Here is an 18087-nt window from a genome sequence, read left to right as displayed (position 1 = left end):
AAAACAAAAAACAAAAAACAAAAACTTGGAAAGGAAGGAAGAGAAAAGGGCCCTAAAATTAAAAATTCTGAAATACTGTAGTAAGAGATGACCTAAGGAGTAAAATGAAAAAGAATTATTATAGGCGATGTGCCTGAAGGTTTACAGCAGGATACACACACACTTTTGTATTCACGTTACAAAGCGTGGTAGCATAATGAACACCTGGGAACCAACCATGCAGCTAATCCCAAGGAATCATATCTCCCCTTACATTCTTCTCTATTGTATCCTCTTGCCTCACCTCCCCAAACTCCCACCCCCATGAAGTAATCACTGCCTCTTTTGTGCTGTTTATTTGAAGGGATTACTAGGAACATTTTCAAGAATGAAATTAGTGCCAATTCATCTTGAGTAGAAAAACTAATTTATACCTACCTCCTCATATCAGGGATAGCACAGAGCATTCCTACTGCTATGAAATCTTATGACACCACCATCTCTATTAAAAATCTTCTCACAATTAATTAATCTTCTCTCTTAAAGTCATCTCATAATTGATTTTTATGTGACCTCACCCTCAAATATTCTATTAAGCAGATCAAGATAAGCTTAACTTTTGTTAACTTCTGAAAATAAAGATGGTTAAGCATACCACAGCATATTATTTCTATTAGATAACAGCTTGAGAAAAGATTAAAATACTTATAGGCAACTTACCTCATGTAAATTCAGTTCTTTTACTTTCTCTTTTAATATAACCTGTAAGATAAGAAAATATGTTATGCCCATTTAAATCTATAATTTAAAAAATTTCTCATTTTACTCAAACATATTTTTCTTTTGTATATGTAGCTCATTTCTCCTTCTGTACAATATTGGAGAAAACCTCTTTTACTGAGACAGAACATTTTAGCCATAATTTTTTTAGCAAAAAAAAATTTTTTTTTAACAGAATTCTTAGGTGGTTTATCTATTATAATCAAAACGTTACAGTGAACCCTCATGTTAATACAAGGCTGCTGTAGGAAGCCTGTTGACAGTTGTCAGTGACTTCATGTGGTGGTGGTAGAGTGACAGTATCAAACAGGCCATTTGCTTTCCTCAAACAGGTGCTAGAACCACCATCACTCCAGCCTGCCCCCAGAAGAAAAAGATGACTTTCTAAGCAGAGGCAGAAACAAATTCTGATACATCCCTGTCTTAGTCCATTCGGGCTGTTAGCAAAATTTTTAACTTGAGCAGCAATGCAATGTTCTCCTGAAAAGCAATTTTAAAATCCCCTTGAGTATAGATTAAATTTCAGGAAAAGACATAAATACATGCTCATCTGGACCAAGTGCTAACTTAGGAGGAAAATAAATGGAGTTGACTCTCGTGATTCACTAAAACACAGTATTAACTGATGGAACTGATTATTATTTTATAAAAGATTAAAAAATCCAATCAAGCTTAATTTCCAAGTTTTGCTTACTTTTATACATCATTATCCTCAGAAAATTTTAGCTCGGCCCAAAGTCATGTAAATGAACTTAAAATTCACCCAGGTGCTATCCCTAACCTGATTTTATGGTGATTGGATACCAGTTTAAAAAAAATGACAAGTGGCAAGAGGGCAGCAGATCACTATTTAAAAAGAAAATTTCCAGGGGTTCCTGACTGGTTGTTGGTAGAGCATGTGACTCTTGATCTTGGGGTTGTGAATTCAAGCCCCACATTGGGTATAGTGACTTCTTAAAAAAATAATATCCTTAAAAAATAAAAAAATAAAATAGAAAATTTTGGAGAATAAACAGATTATTAGGATTATATGCTATCTTAAAGTGAAAAAATAGGCAAGTGAAATTTGGGGGAAAATCTCCCAGTTTTGAGTATCTTACATTCTTGAACCAAAAATCGTTTTCAGGGAAAATCACATTTTCAGAAATCACAACCTAAAGCTACCATCAGCTATGCGGGGATATACTAAATTTCTAATTCAGTATGTTTTAGAGACCACTTTACTGTCTCTCCTGTTACTCTATTAATTCTATCAGTCAATTTTACTTGTTAAATGACCACTAAGGTCAATTTTACTTTCTAATTAGCTTACATACAAATATCCTATAGGTTGTCAAATTTATGATAATACTGAAAAAATTTTATAATAATATTGAGACGAAAGGATTCATTAATTTAGAAAAGTAGAACATTCAACTCTGAATCTCACATGAGACCTATGCAGAAGAGCACTGGGTTACCTATGAACATCAGTGTGGACATTCTAGGGAACTCGACAAGGAGCTCAGATTTTCTAGAGTCATAAACAAAAGATGGACAAAGAGATACATAATCCTAAAATGGTGACATGGTCCTGCAGAATCAGTGTTAGCAAGGTTAAAGGCCCAAGCAAACTAAAGTTTACCCTACCACTCCACAAAAACAAACAAAAAACAAAACAAAACAAAAGTATCCTAAAACCAGAAAGCAAAAAAAACTAAGGACAATAAAAATAATTTCACACTTTGGACCAAAACAAAATTAAGGAGCACCTAGGCCTACTGTTTGGTGTCAATGGTAGAATATTAATAGATGACACATAGAAGAAAAAACAAATTTTACTTGGCCATCAAGAAAAGCTAAGTTTATTCCCTCAAAGAACAAATCAATAAAGGAATGAAAGTACAAAGGGTAGGGATTAACAGCAGTGACCCAAGTATTTAGACTTCTGGTTGTGTGACATGAGAAGGAGGAGATGAGATCACTATAATGCAACTGTTCACCTCTGAGGAACGGATACGTCTGCTAATGGAAGAGGTAAAAAATTCATTTAATGGAATCTCTTAACTCCACTAGATTAACAGTGACTTCAAGGATTATAAACCACAGCATTTCCCTTTAGCAGTGTTGGCTAAAGTTCCCGTTATATTATTGTATTATCTGAACTTCAAATAATCTGAAAGAAATTACTTAAAGTGAAGTTGATCTATTTTTGTACTGCAGTCTGGAAGTGAAATGCTAAAATGAACAAAAGTAAATCCAGTCCCAGCTAAACTAGGAGTGGAAACTGAAATTCTTATTTTTTGGTACCAAAAAAAAAAAAAAAAAAAAAAAAAATCAAGGCCAATCTGAAGTAAATTTCTTACCTGTTTGTAGGCATAAAATTCTTTGTGTGCTTGATGTCTTAGCCTAAAAGACAGAAATGAGCAATCGATGGTAAGGTTTTTAATAGAACAATTTGATAAAGATCTTAAACAGATTTTTGATATTAATTCAAATAATTTATGGTTTAAAATCCCAAATCTTTGTCCTGAAAAACACGCAAATGTCATATCTGTTACCATGTTATGAGAAAGTAGCCAAAGAACCATAAAATGTTGTTATCCAAATGTTAAATTCAAGTGAAATCTCATTAAAACACATCTTAGCACAATATACACTTTAATGAAGAAGGCTCAATTTTACTTATATTGGATAACAGTCCATTTGTTCTAATAATATTTATTGTATCACTTCTTCTTTGCCGATTTGGATGCCTTTAATTTCTTTTTGTTGTCTGATTGCTAAGGCTGGGACTTCTAGTACTATGTTGAATAGCAATGGTGATAATGGACATCCCTGCCATGTTCCTGACTTTAGTGGAAAAGCTCTGTTTTTTTCCATTAAGAATGATATTCGCAGTGGGTTTTTAATAGATGACTTTGATGATATTGAGATATGTACCCTCTATCCCTACACTGAGAAGAGTTTTGATCAGGAATGGATGCTGTACTTTGTCAAATGCTTTTTCAGCATCTATTGAGAGTATCAGATGGTTCTTATTCTTTCTTTTATTACTGTGTTGTGTCACATTGATTGATTTGTGAATGTTGAACCAACCTTGCAGCCCTGGAATTAATACCACTTGGTCATAGTGAATAATACTTTTAATGTACTGTTGGATCCTATTAGCTAGTATTTTGGTGAGAATTTTTGCATCTGTGTTCAAACAAGGATATTAGTCTGTAATTCTATTTTTTTGATGGGATATTTGTCTGGTTTTGGGATCAAGGTAATGCTGGCTTCATAAAATGAGTTTGGAAGTTTTCCTTCCATTTCTGTTTTTGGGAACAGTTTCAGGAGAACAGGAATTAATTCTTCTTTAAATGTTTAATAGAATTCCCCTGGGAAGCCGTCTGGCCCTGGGCTCTTGTTTGTTTGGAGATTTTTGATGACTGCTTCAATCTCCTTACTGGTTATAGGTCTGTTCAGGTTTTCCATTTTTTCCTGGTTCAGTTGTGGTAGTTTATATGTCTCTAGGAATGCATCAATTTCTTCCAGATTGTCAAATTTGCTGGTGTATAGTTGCTCATAATATGTTCTTATAATTGTATTTCTTTGGTGTTGGTTGTGATCTCTCCTCTTTCATTCATGATTTTATTAATTTGGGTCCTTTATCTTTTCTTTTTGGTAAGTCTGGCCAGGGGTTTATCAATCTTGTTAATTCTTTCAAAGAACCAGCTCCTAGTTTTGTTGATTTGTTCTATTGGTTTTTTGGTTTCTATTTCATTGATTTCTGCTCTAATCTTTATGATTTCTCTTCTCCTGCTGGGTTTAGGCTTTCTTCGTTGTTCTTTCTCCAGCTCCTTTAGATGTGAGGTTAGGTCGTATACTTGAGACCTTTCTTGTTTCTTGGGAAAGGCTTGTATCTCAGGGCTGCCTTTGCTGTGTCCCACAGATTTTGAACCATTGTGTTTTCATTATCATTTGCTTCCATTATTTTTTTCAATTCTTCTTTAATTTCCTGGTTGACCCATTCATTCTTTAGAAGGATGTTCTTTAGTCTCCATGCATTTGGGTTCTTTCCAAATTTCCTCTTGTGATTGAGTTCTAGCTTCAGAGCATTGTGGTCTGAAAATATGCAGGGAATGACCCAATCTTTTGATACTGGTTGAGACCTGATTTATGACCCAGGATCTATTCTGGAGAATGTTCCATGTGGACTAGAGAAGAATGTGTATTCTGTTGCTTTGGGATGGGATGTTCTAATTATATCTGTGATGTCCATCTGGTCCAGTGTGTAATGTAAGGCCTTTATTTTCTTGTTGATCTTTTGCTTGGATGATCTGTCCATTTCAGTGAGGGGAGTGTTAAAGCCCGCTACTATTATTGTATTATTGTCGATGTGTTTCTTTGATTTTGTTATTAATTGGTTTATATAGTTGGCTGCTCCCACTTTAGGGGCATAGATACTTAAAATTGTTAGATCTTCTTGTTGGAAAGACCCTTTGAGTATGATATAGTGTCCTTCCTCATCTCTTATTATAGTCTTTGGCTTAAAATCTAATTGATCTGATATAAGGATTGCCACCCCAGCTTTCTTTTGATGTCTGTTAGCATGATAAATTGTTTTCCATCCCCTCATGTTAAATCTGGAGGTCTAGACCTCTTTGGGTCTAAAATGAGTTTCCTGTAGACAGCATATTGACGGTTTTGTTTTTTTTTTAATCCATTCTGATACCCAGTGACTTTTGATTGGGGCATTTAGCCCATTTACATTCAGGGTAACTATTGAGAGATATGAATTTAGTGCCATTGTATTGCCTGTAAGGTGACTATTACTGTATATTGTCTCTGTTGCTTTCTGGTCTACTACTTTTAGGCTCTCTCTTTGCTTAGAGGAACCCTTTCAATATTTCCTGTAGAGCTGGTTTGGTGTTTACAAATTCTTTTAGTTTTTGTTTGTCCTAGAAGCTTTTTACCTCTCCTTCTATTTTCAATGGTAGCCTAGCTGGATATAGTATTCTTGGCTGCATGTTTTTCCTCATTTAGTGCTCTGAATATATCATGCTAGTTCTTTCTGGCATGTCAGGTCTCTGTGGATAAGTCTGCTGCCAATCTAATATTTTTAGCATTGTATATTACAGACTTCTTGTCCTGAGCTGCTTTCAGCATTTTCTCTTTGTCACTAAGACTTATAAATTTTACTATTAGATGACGGGGTGTGGACCTATTCTTACTGATTTTGAGGGGGGTTTTCTGTGCCTCCTGGATTTTGATGCTTGTTCCCTTTGCCATATTAGGGAAATTCTCTACAATAATTCTTTCTAATATACCTTCTGCTCCCCTCTTTCTTCTTCTGGAATCCCAATTATTCTAATGTTGTTTCGTCTTATGGTATCACTTATCTCTCAAATTCTCCCCTCGTGGTCCAGTAGTTATTTGTCTCTCTTTTGCTCAGCTTCTTATTCTCTGTCATTTGGTCTTCTACATCACTAATTCTCTCTTCTGCCTCATTTATCCTAGCAGTAAGAGCCTCCATTTTTTTATTGTACCTCATTAACAGATTTTTCTTATTTCAACTTGGTTAGATTTTAGTTCTTTTATTTCTCCAGAAAGGGCTTTTATTTCTCCAGACAGCATTTCTCTAATATCTTCCATGCCTTTTTCGAGCCCAGCTAGCACCTTGAGAATAGTCATTCTGAATTCTAGATCTGACATATTACCAAAGTCCATTTTGATTAGGTCCCTAGCCTTCAGTATTGCCTCTTGTTCTTTTTTTTGTGGTGAGTTTTTCCCGCTTTGTCATTTTATCCAGATAAAAATATATGAAGGAGAGAATAAAATACTAAAAGGGTGGCAAAGACCCCAGAAAAATGTGCTTTAATCAAATCAGAAGAGTCCCCAAATAATGGGGGGAAGAAAGGGGGCAAAAAGAAGTTCAGAAAAAAAATGTTAAAAAAAATCTATAAAAAAGAAAATATATATTTAGACTGGTGAATAGAACAGAGTCACCCACTTAATTTTGGGAGTATTTTGGTCTCCTAGAAGAAACTACATCCCCAAATTTTAAGAATGAAAAACATATATACACACATATATATATATACACACACACATACATACACAACATAAGGGTAAACATGATGAAGGGATGAAATATGACTATAAAGATGAAAAATTAAAAAAAAACTTTTTTCTAAAAAAGGAGTTGGTAAGTTGGTTAGGAGAATAAAGAAAAAGAAAGTGGAGAGAATTTGCTCAGGCTGGAGACTAAACAAAGCCCTGTGCTAGATTTAGGGTATATTTTGATCTATTAGGAGAAGCTGTATATCAAACTTTTTTAGAAGAAAAAACCCTATGTGTATACAAAAAATAAAGTTAGATACAATGAAGGATAAAATATGACAATAATAATGAAGGTTCAAAAAGATTTTTTTTTTAAATGAAAGGTATCGTTAAGATAAACTAATTAAAAAACATTAAGAGAGGGGTGCCTGGGTGGCTCAGTTGTCGGGCGTCTGCCTTCAGCTCGGGACATGGTCCCAGGGTTCTGGGATTGAGCCCCACATTGGGCTCCCTGCTCAGCAGGAGGCCTGCTTCTCCCTCTCCCACTCCCCCCTACTTGTAGTTCCTCTCTCACTGTCTCTTTCTCTCTCTGTGTCAAATAAATAAATAAAATCTTAAAAAAAATTAAGAGAGGAAAGAGCAAAAGTTAAAAAAATTTTAGCATAAGAAAAAAAAATAAAAAAACTTAATTAACTTTGCAAGACTAAAGAATCATGGGGAAAAAGCAATGAATTCCATGCTTTGCTTTCTCCTCCTCTGGAATTCCACTGTTCTCCTTAGTAAGCGAACTTGGTCTTGGCTGGATTTCTTGCTGATCTTCTGGGGGAGAGTCTTGTTGTAGTAATTCTCAAGTGTTTTTGCCCGAGGCAGAATTGCACAGCCCTTACCAGGGCCCGGGCTAAGTAATCCGCTTGGGTTCACTTTCAGGAGCTTGTTTTCCCTGAACGCCTTCCATAGAGTTCTAGAGGTCAGGAATAAAATGGTAGTTTCCTAATCTCAGGCTCAGAGGAGCTGAGAGCTAGGGGCCCCACTCCTCAGTGTGCCCTTGGAGAAAAGTGATCACGCCCGTCTCCCTGGCCTCTGGCTGTGCTCCGATCTCACCCAGCCTGTGACCAAGCGTCTCGGTCTTTGGCACACAGCCCTGCCTGGAGTCTCCAAACCCAGAAGATCCCTGCACTCCTCCAGGGAGGTCTCCCTGGATCTTATGGGGTGCCTGCTCAAAGAGCAGTGGCCTAACTGTGCCACGGATCACAGCTTAAGGTACCCCCTAGTTGAGAGCTCACTCCTCAACTCCGTCTCTGTAGCTGGCTTCCCCGCTCTAATACTTGTGAACTGTGACACTCAGACACCCCCAATCCTTCTGTGACCCCGCGGGACCTGAGACCATGCTGTCCCCACGTGGGCTTCACCCTGGTTTAGCCTCTGGAGCAATGTCCCTCAGTAGAGCAGACTTTTAAAAGTTCTGATTTTGTGCTCCGTTGCTCCGCCACTTGCTGGGAGCCTGCCCCTCCCCCTGCAGTCTATCTTCCCATTGCTTTGGAGTCACTTCTCCGCAGGTCCTACCTTTCAGAAAGTGGGTGATTTTCTGTTTTCTAGAATTGCTGCTCTTCTTCTCTTCGATCTCCTGTTGGATTTGTATGTGTTCGGAATGGTTTGATAAACTATCTAGTTGATCTCCTGCTACCTGATGTCATCTCAGCCTGCTACTCCTCTGCTATCTTGACTCCTCCCCATCCCAATCCCATCTTGTTTCATTTTTTCCTTCCCTATCCCCCAAAGTTCCCACATTGCCTCTCAAATTCCTCATATCAGGGAGATCATATGATAATTGTCTTTCTCTGACTGACTTATTTCGCTCAGCATAATAGTTCCATCCATGTTGTTGCAAATGGCAAGATTTCATTTCTTTTGATGGCTGCATAGTATTCCATTGTATATATATACCACATCTTCTTTATCCATTCATCTGTTGATGGACATCTAGGTTCTTTCCATAGTTTGGCTGTTGTGGACATTGCTGCGATAAACATTCGGGTGCACGTGCCCCTTTGGAGCACTACATTTGTATCTTTATGGTAAATACCCAGTAGTGCAATTGCTGGGTCATAGGGTAGTTCTATTTTCAACTTTCTGAGGAACCTCCAAGCTGTTTTCCAGAGTGGCTGCACCAGCTTGCATTCCCCACCACTGCTGATGAATACTGAGGTTACTTCCAGTTTGGGGCTATTGTAAATAAAGCTACTACATAAATTCTACATCTCTTAGTGGACATATAGACTCAATTCTGTTAAGTATACACTGAGGAGTAGATCTGCTAGTCAAAATGCTTGTACCAATTGCTATTCCTAGATATAATGCACTAGAGCGCTTGCTCTTTCACATCTTTGCCACTACTTAGTAGGATCAGTTAAAAAAATTTTAGCCAATCTGGTAGGTATTCAGTGGTATCTCATTTCAGCTTTAATTTGCATTTCCCAATTGATGTTCAGAACCTTTTATAAAAAGCTTATTGTTAAGCTTATTGGATAACTTCCTTTATAAAATGCCTGTTTGAGTCTTTAAAAAACGAGCTACCTTTTCCTTATTGATTTGTAGGAGTTATTTATATATTTCAGATGCAAGTCCTCTTTTGGGTCTACGTACTGCAATTATCTCCTACTCTATGGCCTGTGTTTTCATTCTTTTGATGGTATCTTTCGATGAACAGAAGCTTTTAATTTAAGTCCAAGTATAAACTCGTCCCAATAATGTCAGTCCTTTTTGCATCCAGATAAAGAATCCTTGCCTACCCCCAGATCAGGAAGATATTCTCTTGTGTGTATGTGCAAACAATTTGTTATTTTACCTGTCACATTTAGGTATCCATCCAAAATTACTTATGATCCATCTGAAATTAGTCTTTATACATGATGTGATGTAGGGGTCAAGATTCTTTTTATCCACATGCAGATTTTCAGTTGATTCATTTGATTCATTCATATACATATTTTTTAAAGATTTTATTTATTTATTTGACAGAGAGAGATCACAAGTAGGCAGAGAGGCAGGCAGAGAGAAAGGGAAGCAGGCTCCCTGCTGAGCAGAGAGCCTGATGCAGGACTCGATCCCAGGACCCTGAGATCATGACCTGAGCCGAAGGCAGCGGCTTAACCCACTGAGCCACCCAGGCACCCGATTCATTCATATATTGATTCATTTATTTATTATATGTGGGGTTATTATTTAAAAGACCCTATTTTTCCTACTGCATAGCAGTGGCATATCTGTCATAAGTCAGATCCAATATGTAGGTCTGTTTCTAGAGTTCTATCTATTCCATTAGTCTGTTTGCCTATTCCTGCATACTGGGTTGAAAGTGTCAAAAATTCATGTCTGCTAGAACCTCAGAACACAATTCTATTTGCAAATAGAGTCTTTGTCGATTATTTAGTTAAAATGAGGCCACATTAAATCCAATACGACTGGTGTAGAAGAAGAGGACAGGACATACAGAGACACAGGTAAGAAGGCCAGGTAAAGAGAGAAACAGACTGAAATCAGGCAGGTACAAGCCAAAGAACATCAGAGATTTCTGGTAACTACCAGAAACTAGGTAAGAGGCCAGGAAGGATTCTCCCCTAGAGCCTTCAGAGGGAGCATGGACCTGATGACATCTTGATTTCAAACTTCTAACCTCCAGAACTGTGAGACTAGAGTTCTGTTATTTTTAAGCCACTTGGGTTTGTGGTACATTGTTATAGCAATCCTGGGAAATGATGCACCTAGTGTCATTACATTAGTTTTTGTTTTGTTTTGTTTTTGAAGATTTTATTTATTTGTCAGAGGGAGCGAGCACAGGAGGGGGAGTGGCTGGCAGAGAGGGAGAAGCAGACTCCTCGCTGAGAAAGAAGCTGGACGTGTGACTCAATCCCAGGACTCTGGGATCACCACATGAGCCAAAGGCAGACATGTTGTCACTGAGCTACCCAGGTATCCCCACATTAGCTTTTTTTGTTCCTTTTAGCTTCTATTCTGAAATAATTTCGGACTTATAGAAAAGCTTCAAAAAATAGAGTTCACATAGACTTTCCTCCCAGATTTTCCAATGTTCACAACTTACACAATCATTGTACAATAATCAAAACTAGGAAATTAACACTGATATTACTATTATTTTATTACTATTATATTATTTATTACTTATTTATTATTACTATAATATTATCATAAAATTAAACAAACCGTTTCAATTTCAAACTTTTTTTTTTTTTTTTTATTTGACAGAGAGAGATCACAAGTAGGCAGAGAGGCAGGCAGAGAGAGAGAGAGGAGGAAGCAGGCTCCCTGCTGAGCAGAGAGCCCAATGCAGGACTCGATCCCAGGACTCTGAGATCATGACCTGAGCCGAAGGCAGCGGCTTAACCCACTGAGCCACCCAGGCGCCCCTCAAACTTTTTTTTAAAAAAGATTTATTTATTTGACAGACAGAGATCACAAGTAGGCAGAGAAGCAGGCAGAGAGAGAGAGAGAGGAGGAAGCAGGCTCACTGCTGAGCAGAGAGCCCGATGTGGGGCTAGATCCCAGGACCCTGGGATCATGACCTGAGCCGAAGGCAGAGGCTTTAACCCACTGAGCCACCCAGGCGCCCCGTTTTTCAAACTTTTTTTTTCATTAACCTCCTTTTCCTGTTCTTTTATCCAATCTAAGATCCTACCTTGCATCTATTTAGGTCTCCTTAGTCTCCTCCAATCCCTGAAAATTCTTTAGTTTTCCCTTGACTTGCAAGCTTTTGACACATTAGCCATGATCATTTAGTTATGGCAGTGTCTACTGGGTCTCTCCACTGTAAAAGTTACTATTTCCCTTGGGGAGCCTGGGTGGCTCAGTGGGTTAAGCCTCTGCTTTTGGCTCAGGCCATGATCTCAGGGTCCTAGGATCAAGCCCCACATCCAGGCTCTCTGCTCAGCAGGGAGCCTGCTTCCTGCCACCCCCGCCCCCCGCCCCAGCCCCCGCCCCCGCTGCCACCTCTGTGCCTACTTGTGATCTGTCAAATAAATAAATAAAATCTTAAAAAGAAAAAAGTTACTATTTCCCTCTTTGTGACTGATCAGTCATTATCTTGCAGGAGAGATGTTGAAACTATGCAAATACCCTATTTTTTCCCCTCAAACTTTTGCCCACTGATTTTAGCACCCATCTTGCAACAATTACTATAGTGGCTGCATGGTGATAGTTTTATAGTTTTCTAATTCCTAGTATATTAACTGGAATTCTTCTGTATGGAAAAGATGTCCCATCTTCCTTATTTATTTATATCTGTAGTAACTTGTGGATATTTGTTTTAGTCTATGGGTTATAATTCAGTAAGATCATTATTTATTTTGTTGCTCAAACTGATTTGGGTTTGGCCTTTAGGAGCTCCACCAGGCTGACTCGTGTCCTTTCAGCTTGCCCTTACCCTTTTCCATGCATGTCCTTGCTTACTTGTACGAAAAGGTGTTCCAAACTCATCTTGTATTTCCCATGCCCCAGTTGTAGAAGTGGTTAACACTTCTTCGAAAGAGTCTTGGTTCCTTTTATTAAAGAATAGTATTTAGAAACCAAATTCTGAGTGCTAGATGAATAGCACTTTGTTTTAAATACTGGGGCTTTGAAACAAGTTTCGGGTCTGATAGTGTTAAGTCCTCAAGCTCTGCTTTTGACTACTGTCTTGGCTATTCTTGATCCTCTGCACTTCCATATAAATTTTATGAGGTAGTCAATTTCCCAAAAAATCTGCTGGGATTTTAACTGAGGTTGTACATAGAATTTATAGATCAACTGTGGGAATAACTGACATCTTGCAAGTCTAAGTTTCCAAACTATGAACACAATATATTCCTCTGTTTGTTACATCTTCTTTCTTTTTACACGTTCCTAGGTAGGGCACTTGTAATTTTCTATATTTTTGATTATAACATTCTAGTACTTGTGAAGTGGATCTCATAGTGGTTTTAATTTTCACTTCCTTTATGATCAATGATCATAAAGGTGAGATCCAGATGTTCTATTTGAACATCTTTTCATGTATTTCTTGGCCATTCATATATCCTTTTTGGGAAAATGGCTATTTATTTAAGTCTTTTGTCTATTTTAAAATTCAGTTGTCTTTCATCATTGAGTTGTTAGAAATTTTAAAAAATATACTCTGGTTATTAAATCCTTATCAGATATATGAATTGGAGGGATGCCTGGGTGGCTTAGTTGGTTAAGTGTCTGCCTTCAGCTCAAGTCATGATCCCAGGGTCCTGCATCAGGATCCCTGCTCAGTGGGATGCCTGCTTCTCCCTTTCCTGCTCTCCCTGTTTGTGATCTCTGTCAAATAAATAAATAAAATCTTGAAAAAATGATATATGAACGGGAAATATTTCTCTTCCATTCTATAGATTATCTTTTTACCTTTTTTTTAAAAAAATAAAAGATTTATTTATTAGAGAGAGAGAGAGAAAGAATATATGCAAGTGAGGGCAAAGGGAGAAGAGAATCTCCAGCGGACTCCATGCACAGAGTCTGAAATGGGGCTCAATCTCATGACCCCGAGATCATGACCTGAGCTGAAATTAAGAGTCAGACGCTTAACTGACTGAACCACACAGGCTCCTCCTTTATTTTTACTTTCTTGATAATGTTCTCTGATGCACAAATGTTTTTAATATTTGTGAGTCTTATCTATTCTTTCTTTTGTTGCTTGTGCTTTTGATGTCAAATCTAAGAAATCATTTCCTTTTCAACACTGTTTTGGCTATTCAGGGCCCCCTGCATTTCCAGATCAGCTGAGGGTCAGTTTTTCCATATAAAAGGCTACTGGAATTTTGTTAGGGAGTGCAATGAATCTGTAGGTTGCTTTGAGAAGTACTGCCAACTTAATAATATTAAGTCTTCTAATCCATAAACATACAGAATGCCTTTCCATTTATTTAAGTCTTCTTTAATTTCTTTCAGCAGTTTCTGTAGTTTTCAATGTACAAGTCTTCTACCTCCTTGGTTAATTTTATTCCTAGGAAGTTTATTCTTTTGGATGCTATTGTAAATGGATTGTTTATTTTCTTTTCAGATCATTCCTTGCTGATGTATAGAAACACAACCAATTTTTGTGTATTGATTTTGTACCCTGAAACTTTGCTTAATATGTTAGGTCTAGAGTTTTGTGTGTGTGTGTGTGTGTGTGTGTGTGTGTGTGTATTCTGTGGGATTGCCAATACTATACAGAATCATGTCATCTGCAATAAGATAGTTTTGCTTCTTTCCAATTGGATGCCTTCTATTTCCCTTTCTTGCTTAACTACTCTGGCCAGAACTGCTAATATAATGCTAAACAGCCTTGGTGAAAACAGGTACCTTTGTGTTGTTCCTGATCTTAGGGGGAAAGCTTTCAGTCTTTCACCACTGGGTCTGATGTTAATTGTGGGTTTTCTTAAATGCCATTTCTTGTGTCAGTTTTGATGCACTACATTTTTTCTAGGAAAATATCCAATTCAACTAAAATTTCAAATTTATTGGCATAAAGTTGTTCATAATATACATTTTGATCTTACAATATTTGTAGGATTTATAGTACTGTCCTCTTTTTCAATTTTTTAAAAAAGATTTTATTTTTAAGTAATCTCTGCACTCAATAAGGGGACTGAACTAAGTACTCTGAGAGAGTCACACGCTCTACTGACTGAGCTAGCCAGGGGCCCCACATTTCTGATATTAGTAATTTATGTTTTTTCTCCTCTTTTTCCTGATCAATTCTTTCTGGAGATTCATTAATTTTGTTAATCTTTCCAAAGAATCAGCTTTTGGCTTCAGTGATTTTATTATACATTTGTTTTCTATTTCATTGATTTCGGTGCCTGGGTTTTTAATTTTCTTCTTCTACTTTCTTTTGGATTTAATTGGCTTTTTTTTTTTTAGGCTTTATTAAAGGAAAACATATAACTGGTTTTCAGCCTGTCTGTAAAATATATTTTTAAAACTATAAATTTCTCTTTCTTAGGTCTAATTTATTACTCACGTAGTTCAAATCATCTATATCCTTACTGCTTCTTTTTGTCTGCTTGTTTTACAAGAAAAGTGTTCAGTACATTTTCATGTAAAGAATAAAATGAATTCCATTAGAGTTCATTAAAATGAGGCTAGATCTGCATATTTGTTTGACTCTTTTAGTTGGATCTACATATTTTTCCAAAGCATCATTATATCCAACCACAGCATAAACCAATTTGTGCTCACCTTTTTCTTTAATCCAAGCTTCATAATTCATCGCTTCTAGGAACTCCTCCTTAAATTAACTTCACCTTTCTGATCATTCCTTTACTCTAAGTTCCATTAATTACCTAATATTTTACATTAAACTGTTTTATTTTCCATTTGCTACACATTTAACAGTTACCTTTTTGCTATTCCTTCCAGGAAACATACTAGTAATATAGATTGTGACTTACTTGGTGAAGAGAGGTGAGAATGGGGAATAATACTTTTATTTCCTTTTTCTTATATAGTTTGTTATCCACTATTTAAAAGAAAAGCAAAATAGGTACTATCTTCATTAAAAAATTCCAGGTTCAAATGCAAATCTGTCTTTTAAGAGTGATTATGAAATTCTAAAATTGTTATTTTGAAATGAAGCCTAATAAACACAACTGATTATTGTTTAAGGTTAAGAGCACATGTTCTGGGGTCAGATACAAATGGGTTTGAGTCTCAGCTCTAACCAATTTTTATCTGTGTGACTGTAAGATAATTATTTAACTTCTGTAAAATAAAGATAATAAAATTACCTAGTTCAACTGCAGTGCACAGCACAGGGGCTGAAAGACAGTAAGTGCTGAATAAATACTGATTCCTAAAGAAGTATCTAAGAGGGTGTGATTAAAAATGCTGAATAGTAGGGCACCTGGGTGATTCAGCTGGTTAAGCAACTGCCTTTGGCCCAAGTCATGATCCCGGAGTCCCGGGATAGAGCCCCGCATCAGGCTCCCAGCTCTACCGGGAGTCTGCTTCTCCCTCTGACCTTTTCCTCTTTCATGCTCTCTCTCACTGTTTCTCTCTCAAATAAATCAATAAAATCTAAAAAAAAAAAGCAAAAAAAAAAAGCTGCATAGTGCTGGAGAAAATTATAAAACTGTATAGCTGATGGCCACAATAAATCTGTGGTCTCCATTCTCAGTTTAGACTCTCCACTTGTTTTCTAATTCTACCTATTCATTCTTGGTATACTAAGCTTCCATACAGTGGTAATTCAAATTCTTGCCACTCTCTTCAAGCTTTATCCTACCATTCCCTTCCACATCATTTTCAACTACTTTAAAGTGAAAGAAAGAGATTATCAGATATGAAAGCTCTCTGGTTTCACATACTTACAAGTCCCGGACTAAACATGGCTTGACTTTGTGCTTTTCAACTTTAAGATGGTGCTAAAGTCCTACAAGAGAGTATCTTGTATCTTGTAAAGTCCTACAAGAGAGTATCAGACAGCATATTGCTAGCCTGGAAAGAGATCAAAATCCAAACCTTACTTTGGATTTTGATCTCTTTCCAGGCTAGCAATATGCTGTCTGATACTCTTTTGTGATGCTGGGCAATGGTAGTAGCTGCAGCTCCCAAGTCAGCCACACAATCATGAGGGTAAACAAGCTGTACACTTACAACGATTCTGTACCAATACAACCCTTTCAGTTTTTCCCTTTCAGTACAGTAGTCAATAAATTACACTAGATATTCAACACTTTATTATAAAATAGGCTTTGTGTTAGATGATTTTGCCTAACTGTAATCTAACCTAAGTGTTTTGAGCCCATAAAGGTAGGCTAGGCTAAGCTATGATGTGCAGCAGGTTAGGTGTATTAAATGCATTTCTGACTTAAGATATTCTCAATTTACCATGGGTTTGTTGAGACAAAATCCCATTACAAGTTGAGGAAGCTCTATACATGTGTATCATTTTCCACAGTTACTTTCATCTCTGTCTTAAGAAGGATCTCCTGCTTAGAACAAATGCCACTTGAACTTTTATGTGAGTCTCTTCTTACCTCCATGGTTCCTTCTTTCTTAAAAATCCTCCACATCTAGCTCATTCTCCTTAATATTATTTATATTATATATATATTTACAAATATGCTCAAATCTCTTAAACAAACACCAAAATAGTCCCTTGATTCTACAGCAAACCACACCCCTCCCCCATCCCACCCCAACCTAATGTTTTCTCAGCCAAGATTCTTCAGAGAGGAGATCATATTTCTTGTATCCATTTTCACCTGCTGGTTAGGCTTTGCCCAATTACAGCTCACCTTTCATCACCCCTGTATCCACGCTACTAAAACTTTCCTAACTAAAATTATAGATGCAAACCTAATTATCAAATGTAATGAGAACGTTTCAGTTCTTCTTTTACTGGACATCCACGAAAGCAGCTGACACAACTGACTCAATCCATGGAAACCCTACTTATGGGGTACTGGTCTCATGATTTTCTGCCTATCTTCTATTATCCCCTCCAAGTGTCTTCTATGGGCTCCTCTTAAATATCAAAATTTTCCTAGGATTTGGTCCTGTACCTATTTTATTTCACTATACACATTCTCTCTAGGGGACACTCCTGGCCTTAGCCTCTACCTATTATTACATGACCTCCTATTTTAAGACCAGACGTATATATATAAGCTTTAGACCTATATATCCAATTGTGTATAAACAGTTTGACTATTACACTGGAAACACAGTCCTCCCATGTCTAAAACGGAATCTATTATACTTCCACCCCAAACTTGCCTATCCATTTTCTGTCTCTAGACTGCTATCTACCTGGCTGCCAACCAGAAGTCCAGGAAAAATTCTGAGCTGCCCATCATTAATGTCTGGTCACCAAATTCTGTTCATTTTCTCCTGACAAATATTACTTACAACCATCCATAACAACCTCTCTGGCTCTACTATCATTATCATTGCTAGCAAGGTAAGATGTCCTCTTTTTGTGTTCCAGTAGTGATCTATTCATTATCTTGGCTCAATACCTTATGATTTCTATTAGATAACTCACAATCTCCCCTGTAATTTCAGTTTTTGACTTTATCAAAATTATATATGCCCAAGTTTCAAAGTCATATATAGTTCTACAAGGTTAGTAATAAAAAGAAAATCAGCCCTCTGCCCTCTCCCTTTTAGCTTACTATTTTGATGTTTCTTTCCATGTCTTTAAATACCTTCCTTATGTTGCTGCTTCTTGATTTTTTACTTTTATGCATATCTAATGACTTCCTACTAGGGGCACCATTCTTTCATTTACCCAACAAACAT

The 18087-nt window shown here is 37.0% G+C and overlaps 1 protein-coding gene across 1 annotated transcript in view; it reads right to left on the bottom strand.

Moving 5' to 3' along the window:
* RNF24 (ring finger protein 24) overlaps positions 1-18087 on the bottom strand; it is a 104397-nt gene that overhangs the window by 19384 nt on the left and 66926 nt on the right. Inside the window, exons 3-4 of the mRNA XM_004772840.3 lie at positions 3105-3147; positions 700-741 (exon numbers count right to left, since the gene is read on the bottom strand). Coding sequence (XP_004772897.1) covers positions 700-741; positions 3105-3147 — 85 coding nt within the window. The remainder of the gene's footprint in view (positions 1-699; positions 742-3104; positions 3148-18087) is intronic.

The sequence above is a fragment of the Mustela putorius genome, unplaced genomic scaffold (assembly GCF_011764305.1).
Source record: "Mustela putorius furo isolate JIRA1106 unplaced genomic scaffold, ASM1176430v1.1 tig00000874_pilon_pilon_pilon, whole genome shotgun sequence".
NCBI lineage: Eukaryota > Metazoa > Chordata > Mammalia > Carnivora > Mustelidae > Mustela > Mustela putorius.
This window is presented reverse-complemented; position numbering and strand designations above follow the sequence as displayed.